Source organism: Sceloporus undulatus, chromosome 3, assembly GCF_019175285.1.
Source record: "Sceloporus undulatus isolate JIND9_A2432 ecotype Alabama chromosome 3, SceUnd_v1.1, whole genome shotgun sequence".
In the NCBI taxonomy this organism is placed as follows: domain Eukaryota; kingdom Metazoa; phylum Chordata; class Lepidosauria; order Squamata; family Phrynosomatidae; genus Sceloporus; species Sceloporus undulatus.
In genome coordinates, this window is record NC_056524.1 from 168,971,752 (window position 1) to 168,981,779 (window position 10,028).

Here is a 10,028-nt window from a genome sequence, read left to right on the forward strand (position 1 = left end):
AGGGGAAGGAGGACCCCCGTGGCCTCGCGAGATTCAGAACGGGGCGTGCGCGCCCCCTTTTCTGAATCTCGCGAGGCCAGGGGGTTCCTCCGTCCCTTCCCTCAAGCCCTGCCTCATAGTTCAATCAGTTTTGCCCGTCCCCTCGGTTATTCAAATGGCGCCCGGGGAGAAAAGGAGCCGCGCGCATTCCCCTCTCTTGCGCATGCGCGCGCGCGCGCGCACCAGCCACTGCTTCACCTTTCTTTCCCCTCCCTCCCCGTTCTAATGGTGTTCCCGCTTCAGTTCACCTTCAGGGCTATAACTGCTTAGGGCGGGGCCTGTCCTAGCCGCGACTGCGCATGCGCTGTAGAAACAAGGCACTTCTGACGCCACCCAAACTGTCATGGCGTCGTTCAACAGAATCCTGGATTTGTTGTTTTTATGTGTTTGTGTGAGGCGCCAGGGCTTTTTGGTAAAGAGGCGAAGGCGGAAAAAACACAATACAAACTACAATCCCATGATACCATAAGATGGCGCTGCAGCGCTTTTAAAGTGGTGCCAAAATTCATTTTTCCACAGTGTAGATGTGCCTTGTGACTGTGACAGGAATCTTGTGAATCATGTGCCTGAGGGCTTCAATCTGAGATAAATAAATAATAAAACACACGTTGTAATAAATATAAAAAACACTAGTAAATAAATAAGATGAAATACGCATAGTAAATAAATAAACAATAAAACAGTAAATAAGATGAAACAAAAACACACATAGCATTAAAAATAAAGATAAAACACACATAGTGATACATAAGAATAAAACATCCATAGAAATGAAATAATATAAAAAATAACACATATAGTAAATAAATAAATTAAAATTAAACACAGCAAATAAAACTAAAAACGCTATGGTAATAAATAAATAAAAATAAACACCATGAAATAAAATAAAATAACAGATAAAATGAAATAAATAAAATAAAAACGTATAGTAAATAAAATAAATAAAAAAAAAAAACACACACACATAGGACTCTACTGGTCCCTGCATTTCTATATGAGTGAATAAATGGGGGGGGGGAATGCTTCAAATTCCATAGTAATGATCGTTAATGAAAATTAAATCCATCCACTGATAATTAACTTTTCTTTATTAATATATTATATGTGTGTGTGTGTGTGTGTGTGTGTGTTTTCATGTTTCCATTACAATATCATTATATATTACATTGTACTTCAAATGTGTACTTCAGTAAACTTACACATTTCAAACATCTAATAACTCCTTTATGATGCCACACACCCTCAAACCTTATGACTGGAGCCACTGTTCTTTTCCTTTGACGTGGCCTCATCCTACCACGCGCCATAACCACCCTGAACACGCCCGATCTCGTCTGATAATTAACTTTTCAATTGATTTTTTTTTCTAAACACAAGGCAAGATGTGGTAAAAAAATGTCTTATGAATGCAGATAAGCTTGCCAGTCCTTTCTTTGTCTGGGTTTAATATTAACTCAGACATTATGCAACCGTTGGAGATCAGCAGCACTTTGCAGAACGCCTTTTGAAAAAGCGACAGACACCAAAGGGAGAAAATGCAGATTTCTATTTTCACCATTGATGCATTTACAGATCAGCCATTCGTGGCAATCCTGCAGCGGTTTGTCTTCTTGAAGATGTGAGTTTTTGACATTGGCCTTTCCTTAAATGTGACTGCTACTTAAAAGATCTCTAATCTTTGGTTGGTGACTTGATGCTGTCTGTATTCATTTCAATATGACTTTGACTAGTGACAGTTCATTCTCACCGTACAGGACTAATCGCCAGTACTTTATTATCACAGTTTGCAAATTATTAAATGAAGTATTTTTAAGAGACTATTGCACCGAGTTGCACCCTAAAGAATTGCTTGGGATGCCTGCATTGCAATGGCTGTTTTGATAGCCTGGTCTATGGCTGCTATGTCAGTTACAGATGTTTATGACAGTGATTGGGGAGCAACAACAAGTATTTGGTTTGAATTGACCCATCCCTCTACTTGCTTTGCCTTTTTACAAATACATACACATTTGGTTTGAATTAACCATCCATCCCTCAAGGAACAAAGGAAAGCAGTAAATGTAACCCTAGTGTTTCAGAGAGTTTGCAATTCCCTAGAAACTTTGGCATAAACGTAGAGCTGAGGTTGTAACTGTATAAAATCTAACCAGCTAAAGTTCCCTTTGCCACCAAGAAAACAGTTGCCAACAAAGATCACATTTTGTACCTTTATGGGAGCAGAGGCAGGACCTATGGACTTTCAGATGTTGCCATAATTCCTATCCAGCACAGGCTCCCATGCGCTTCTAGACCTTCTAGAGCTAAGAAGGGCAACACTCAGATCACAGGTTTGCATGCCACCCCAGCTCTCAAGCCATATGCCAACATTATAGAGGGATTAAAATATGCCCCCCCCCAGTCCTACCTAAGGGTTTTTTAGACAGTGAAAACAATCCAGATAGAATCTGGGTGAATATTGTTCATGTGCATTTCAAGTGCATCCAATTAGTTTTGGGTGGGACTGCCAAAAAAAAAACTCCTCTTCTTAACCAAGATACTCAATTTCAGTATTCTAGCTTTTCTAAAGTTTGCATCATCAACTGTGTGAATAACCAATGTGAATAACCCAGGATAAATCAGGTTCAAACTCTGCATGCGATGAATGTGTTTGAAATACATTTGCATCATCAACTCCATCTTTATTTGAGCACTGACACGTATAAGTAGCAGAACCTGCAGGGATATGCATACATGCAGTTCCATAACAACAAACCCGGAATGTGTGGGGGAAATTATTTGCATTGGGCCCATACAGACAGGCCAAAATAAAGCTGCTTCTGGTCATTTTGGAGATATGCTGTTTAAAGGCTGCATGCATCCTAAGAGGCCAGAAGCCATGCCAAAGACATGCTCCAGTGGCAAAGAACTATGAAGGAGTCCCACCTGAAACCCTAGAAAGGTGTTACCTGTTGACAGTTTTGTTGTAGGTGGAGTGACACTCTGATTCAATAAAAGGCAGCTTCTTATTTTCCTGCAGCCTGCTCTGTTCGCTGTACTTTGGTAAGGGCACCCAAATATAAAGCAGTCCTCTGATACTAAAGTTTTGGAAGTACCCACCCACTATTTTTTATTTATAGGTGTCTGGGGTTAGATAACATGGCGTAGTGGCAGCTCTGGACACCGGGGTTCAATTCCCAGCTTGGCCATCAAACCCACTGGGTAGCCTTGGGCATGTCACACTCTCTCAAATTCAGGGGAAGGCAATGGCAACCCTGCTCTGAAAAAATATCGCCATAAAACCCCCATGATAGGTTCGCATCAGGGCCATTATATGTCAGAAATGACTGTTACTTTCTTTCTTTCTTTCTTTCTTTCTTTCTAGATGGATAGATAGATAGATAGATAGATCGCTGTAAATTTACACAGCACCTTAATTCCTTACTCATACATGTTTTGGCAGTCCTTGATGTGTAACATCACATTACAGTTTTGTGGCAAATGAGGAAGACAAGTACAGAAGCTTCACTTCCCATACCTAGAAGTAAAAATAAAGTGATAAAGTAACCAAAACAACAACATTCTGCCCTTTCATGGCCCTGAGACTTTGCTCTCTCGGGCAGCTGCTCCAGTCTTTGTAACAGCAAGGCTGGTCCTATTAAAGCTTTATAGTCTGAGATGTTTATTCCAGTATTTATTTCAATGTGGCAGAATTAAATTCCTTATTCTCATATATATATATATATATGTGTGTGTGTGTGTGTGTGTGTGTGTGTGTATGTATATATGAGATAAGCATTATATTTTGCATTTAATATAATGTAATTGTTCACATGTGCTATTAAGGTACTTCAAGTATAGAAAGCACCGTTGAACTAGTCAGAGTGTTTGGTGTTACCTTTGGGGATACTCTCCCAAGCAGCAGAGGGACCTACAGGTCATTTTTCTTTGTTTCTTCCTCACACAGCCTCAGTGCTTTTAATAGGCTACAACCACACTGTAGAAATAATCCAGGCTGACACCACTTTAACTGCCATGGCTCAGTGCTGTGGAATTCTGGGAACTGTAGTTCTGTGATGCATTTAGGCTTCCCTGTGAGAGAGCTCTGGTGCTACAACAAACTACAGTTCCCAGGATCCCATGGCATTGACCCATGGCAGTCAAAGTGGTGTCAAACTAGGTTATTTCTGCAGTGTGAATGCAGCGTAAGTTAAATAAAGAACTGAGAATCAGAACCATCTTGACCTAATTATGGTTTTTTATCAGGTAAATTTGATGGGAAATGTTTGAAAACATGTGTGAACCATTTTTACCGTTGCCATAAAATGCTTTCCCCCCCAATTAGGAACTGGAAGAAAGTTGGCACCAAAAAATAGCAAAAGAAATGAACCTTTCAGAAACTGCGTTCATCAGAAAACTGCAACCCACAGATGACTTTACCAAAAGTAAGACCTTTTCAGTATATTAAAATCAAATAATTAGTTCAAATGTTTTTCCACTATTGGCTTCAGGTAAATATAGTCCTTATAGATTAATATTGAAGAATGATGGTGAATAGAAAAAAAATTGTATAGAAAGGTGAATTGAAAAGGTGTTTTGTGAAATCACACTTGTTATTCAATCCATGTTGAAAAGGAACAGTTCTAATATTCTTTAACATAGGCTTTGAAGGAAGGTAAATCAACCCATCTTTAAATAGGCTACCAATTTAGTAACTGAAAGTATAATCCTAACTCAGCATGTGGTGCCTATAGGGGATTAAGAGGGGGCACAAGGCACTTCTCCCATTGATCACACTGATCCGTCAGATGAGTGATCTGCCAGCAGAGCTGCTCTGCTGTCTAAGATATGCTGCTAAAGAGTCAAAAAACTGTGGAGAAGGATAAAATGAGGGAGGAGTTGAGTCACACTGGATCCAAACTTCCCAGGAGCATAGCCACAATGCTGACACAACAATAGACCAAAGTGGTGGCAGGTGTGAGTAGTTTCCTGCACCCCTAGGCTGGGAGTGGCTTGGATTCAGTGCTCCCTCAGCTGGTGTAATTTTGGCCCAACTGGCCCTTGGGTATCTTGGCCTGTAAGGTCTGTGCTTCAATCAAATAACATAATCCTTAATATTTCCTTATGTACATTGAGGTATGCAACCTTATATACTGCAGAAACATTTAAGAAAGGAGACTTCAAAAATATTGATGGTTAAATACTGTGTAGAATAATTGGTTTAATATAAGGTATGAAAACATAGTGTAGGGCTTTGAGATGGGACATGAGAAGCTTATAAGCTTTTCTTCTTTCAATTAACTATGAGGCAAAACAGATGGTCAAAATAAGCAGCTTTCCGTCCGGCTTCCAGGTAGGGCATTTAGATGACACAAGAGTCGGAAACTACTCTCAAGCTGCCCTTCAGGGAGAAAAACCAGACTATAAAGGAGCTGAATTTTCTCACTTCTTCCTGGAAAATGCACACTTTCGCTCATACATCTAAATGCAGCACCGCCAGACTGGCTCTAAAGGGGTGCTCTATCCTAACCCTAACCCTAAGTGTGCATATAAACACCCCGTCGCAGGAGCACATTTAAAAGGGACGGAGCTGCCATACCTAAGCGGTAAGGGTGGCAGTGCCCAAAAGATAAACAGTGACACCTCTCCTGGAGATGAGTATAAAATACACAAAACAGACAGTCAAAGAGGGTGCATGGGGTGAAGGGGGGGTATGATTGTATCTTGCCGGCATATGCATGGGTACACTTCTGCTCTGATGCCCTGTCCTGGTTAAGCGCTACACATACAAATATGTGCAGGTTCACAGGGACTGCCATCCAATGGGATGGCAGTCGCCAGAAGTTTGCTCCTGTGAAGGAGCGCAGGGATGGGAGTTTGAAACCACGCTGTGTGGTCAAGACGTGTGCACTCCAGCTGCCTTGAGAGTGAGCGGTGCTATTGGTGGGAAAAGGCAACTTCAGGATGCTTTTTCTTGCCTGTCTGTTTCACCCCTATGGCAGCCAGTGTGGTGGTTTGAGAATTAAAAGTAGCTCTCTGGAAGACCAAAGTTCAAATCCCCACTTGGAATGGGCAAGTCACACTCTCTCCACCTCAGAAAATGGCAATGGCAAAGTCCCTCTGATGAAACTTGCCAAGAAAACCCCATGATAGGGTTGCCTTAGGGTTACCATAACTCAGGAACAACTTGAAGGCGCACAAGAAGAACAACAACAAATGAAAATTTAGTTCCAGTCTTTTTGAAGGGGTACATTATGGCCTAAATTTGATTGTTATTTCTGACTCTCATAATGTCTTTTCTTAGGTTCTCGTTTTGGACTGAGGTGGTTTACACCAGCTAATGAGGTCCCTCTCTGTGGTCATGCTACTCTTGCATCAGCTGCTGTGTTATTCCATAACAAAAGTAATTAGCATTTACCAATTCATTATTTAATATTGGGAATACTTTTCAAGCTTATGTTACAGTTATATTTTTCTGATTTTTAAAACAGAAAATGTGAATTCCACCCTCACATTTGTAACTCTGAGTGGAGAATTAAATGCCAGACAAGTAGATGATCATATTATCCTGGACTTGCCGCTTTATTTCACCAATCCACAGGTTAGATTTAAACAGCCCTTTTCCCAATTGGCAGCATTTCCACAAAGGGAAAGAGAAAAGCCACATATTACTTACATCTTACTTTCTTTTCTTTTTTCCAGAATGTTAAGGACACGGAAGAGTTAGTGAAGGTAACTGGCATGGTCTTCATATTACATTGTACTACTGTATATAGGAATGTGCCGTATTAAACCATCCTGTCTGTCAAAGGTTTTTGGCATGATTCCTCTCATTTTCATGGGACAGTATGGCCTAGATATATCTGGCATGTCTTCATGATGCCCTCATTTGAGCAGTTGTTATTGACAAACAAGTGATCTGGCAAAATTAACAGATCACATACTGGCAATAAAAAGTGCAGCAATGGGATCCCAGACCAAACTGGAACCACACTGATGGGAGGGTTTAAAGTCTCCATCCTCATCCAAGCTAGGATTCAATTCCAAATTGAGTCTCCTGTGCTTATTTTGGAGTAGGGTTGGACACTCACTGAACATCTGGTCGCCACACACACCCCTCACCACACCTCAAAGGATCATACACATCACAATTTTGTGTCTCCCACCCACATTTGGGAATGTGTTTTCTTAATTCAAAATACCCCTGAGTCCTCTAGGGGCATGAGGGCATCTTTGCCACATTTTTGCCATTCTGTGTATATTTGACCCAGGAGATTCCTTTTTCAAAGATGATAATAACCAGAAGTCTTTTATGGTATTGAAAATATAGACCCTCAGTCTTAAACCAGATCGAGGGCCTGATTATTTATTTATTTATTTATTTATTTGGGTGCAAATTGTTAGCTATGCCTTAGAGGATATGCAGGGGCATTTTGAGTGAAAACAACATTGAGAGCATGGGGTCCTCCTGGGCTGCCCAAATGGCTTTAGGAGCCACACTCTCTCACACCTTTACTAGAGTAATGGCATCAACATGGTGGCTTCATATGTTTCCTTGCCAAGGCTGCCTTTGTTAGAATTTTGCCTTTAATAAAATGGTGCGTGAAATGGTGCAGTGTGGCAAGGATGTGTGAATATGATATTCTGATATATTTTTTTCACCAGGCAGCTGTAGGTGATATGAATGTTCAAGATGTTCGCTATTCTCCTGACACAAAAAAGTTCCTTATCCGTCTCAGTGATACTTACAAGAGGTACATGCATTTTTGTTACACATTTCTTTAACTGGCTATGTGTAAACTGATTGTGTCTCAACCCTCCTTCTTCTTTGTATTCTTCAATTTATTTGACATTGAATCATAGAATCATAGAATTGGAAGTGGTCTCATGGGCCATTTGAGTCCAGCCTCTGCTCAATGCAGGATCCCCAACTAAAGCATCCCCAGCAGGTAGCTACCCAGACTCTTTGTGAAGACATCCAGAGAAGGAGATCTCATCACCTCTCTGAGCAATTGGTTCCATTGCTGAACCGCTCTAACGGTCAAGAAGTTCCTTCTAATGATAATTTAAAATCTATTTTCCTGAACTTTAAAACCATTTGTCCTAGTTTTATGCTCAGAGGTAGCACAGAACAAACTTGCACCATCCACCTTGTTGCAATCCTTGAAATATTTAAAGAGTACAATCATGTTACCCCCCGTCTTCTCTTCACCAAGCTGAACATGCCCAACTCCTTGAACTTTTTCTTGTATGTCTTGTTCTCTATATCTCTTATCATCCTTATTGCCCTTCTCTGAACCTGCTCCAACTATCTGTTTGTATGGTTCTCAGTACAGGCTTTTTTTAGACTGTGAAGTCTCTTTTGTTGTATCTGAGCAAAGTTTTATGTGATCTTCTTCTGTATGGCCTTTCTCCTTCACCCTTTACTTTATTTTATTGTATAGTTTACAGCCAATAATCTGTGAGAGATGTAGTCCAACAACATCTGGAAGGCCACACATTCCCTAATCATGCTATAGAGATAATGTCCCATCTTTGTCCCAGTTATCTGCAAGTGAAATACATGTCAGATTGTTACTGTTCTTAATGCTTCACATTCAATGCTTAAACATCAAGGTCTGATCTGGAGAAACTGAAAGTGAATGCTGAGCAACTTCTGTTGGCTGAAAAGACTGGAAAAATAAAAGGAGTAATAGTCACACTTAAGGGAGATGGCCACGGGAAGCATGAAAGCTATGACTTTTACTCCCGCTACTTTGCACCCTGGTATGGTGTTTCAGAAGATCCTGTCACAGGTGTGTTTTTATGTGAGCTAAGAATGTTTGCTTGTGAAAGGAGAATGAACACTTCCTAGTTGATGCTTTGTTATGTAAAGATTCTATGTGAACAGCCACATAATTTTCAGCAAAAAGTACAGAGCCCCATACCAACTTAAACAGGCCTAAAAGACCTTCCCATGGGATGGGAGGATACATATGTCCTGTCTTTCTAACACTAGCAGTACCGGACTATACTGTTACAGCATTATTATTCCATGTTTACTGCTATGGCTGCCTCCTGTGGAATCCTGGGATTGGCAGTTTAAGGAAGGGCATTTAGAATTCTGTCGGAGAGCTCTTAGGCGTCACTAAACTACAAACCCTAGAATGCCACAAGAAGCAGCTGTAGTAGTAAAAGTGTAATAATAGTGTTATAACAGCGTAGTGCAGTATTATCATTGGTAGCAAATTCCTCAGTGATGGGGCTTATGAGGGTGGGCAGCTGGAGCTGGGATGGCACCAATAGCCTGTGGACACCTCCCAGAAGTCTTGGCTGTATTGGATTTTGGCCATTATTTGTACTGAACATTGACATAATTTGGGATCTAGCGTGTGATTTAGAAAATAATAATTTAATAGAATTTGTTCATTAGTCAGGTGCCTCTAGGCTTTCAGTATTTCATCATGCTCTTGCATGACCAACAAAGCAATCTTATGGTGGAGCTATGCAGATAAAGAGGTGGATCTGTGCAGGTGAGATTTAATGCCCTCCCCTCTCCATGATATTCCTGAGCGCACTCACTGATTTTTTTCCCACAAAAGAGACTTCAGTTCATTTTATGAGCATATAAAGTACTGCATTTGGGGACAACAGGACATAGTGAGCTTGACAAAATCTACCCTCCCTTTTTACCTCTGGGTAAAAAAAGAAAGCCAATAGAAAGAAAATAAACTCATTTAAGATGTGGTGCTGGAAAAAGAGTGCTAAGGGTACCATAGAAAGCCAAAAAGACAAATGAATGGATTCTAGAACCGATCAAGCCTGAACTCCCACTGGAAACCAGGATGACAAAATTGAGGGTGTCATACATCTGACACATCATGAGAAGGCAAGACACACTACAAAAGGCAATAATGCTAGGAAAGGTGGAGAGCAGTAGAAAGGAGTAGGCCACACACCAGTTTGATAGACTTTATCAAGGAGATAATAATAATAATAATAATAATAATAATAATAATAATAATAATAAT

The 10,028-nt window shown here is 40.5% G+C and overlaps 2 protein-coding genes across 2 annotated transcripts in view; both read left to right on the forward strand.

Annotated features, from left to right (window-relative positions):
• TET1 (tet methylcytosine dioxygenase 1) overlaps positions 1-10,028 on the forward strand; it is a 646,721-nt gene that overhangs the window by 409,417 nt on the left and 227,276 nt on the right. The gene's annotated exons all lie outside the window — the stretch shown is intronic.
• Positions 1,578-10,028, forward strand: part of PBLD (phenazine biosynthesis like protein domain containing) — a 10,822-nt gene continuing 2,371 nt past the window's right edge. Inside the window, 8 exon segments of the mRNA XM_042458457.1 lie at positions 1,578-1,611; positions 1,614-1,660; positions 4,364-4,463; positions 6,323-6,421; positions 6,510-6,619; positions 6,721-6,750; positions 7,684-7,772; positions 8,635-8,813. Coding sequence (XP_042314391.1) covers positions 1,578-1,611; positions 1,614-1,660; positions 4,364-4,463; positions 6,323-6,421; positions 6,510-6,619; positions 6,721-6,750; positions 7,684-7,772; positions 8,635-8,813 — 688 coding nt within the window.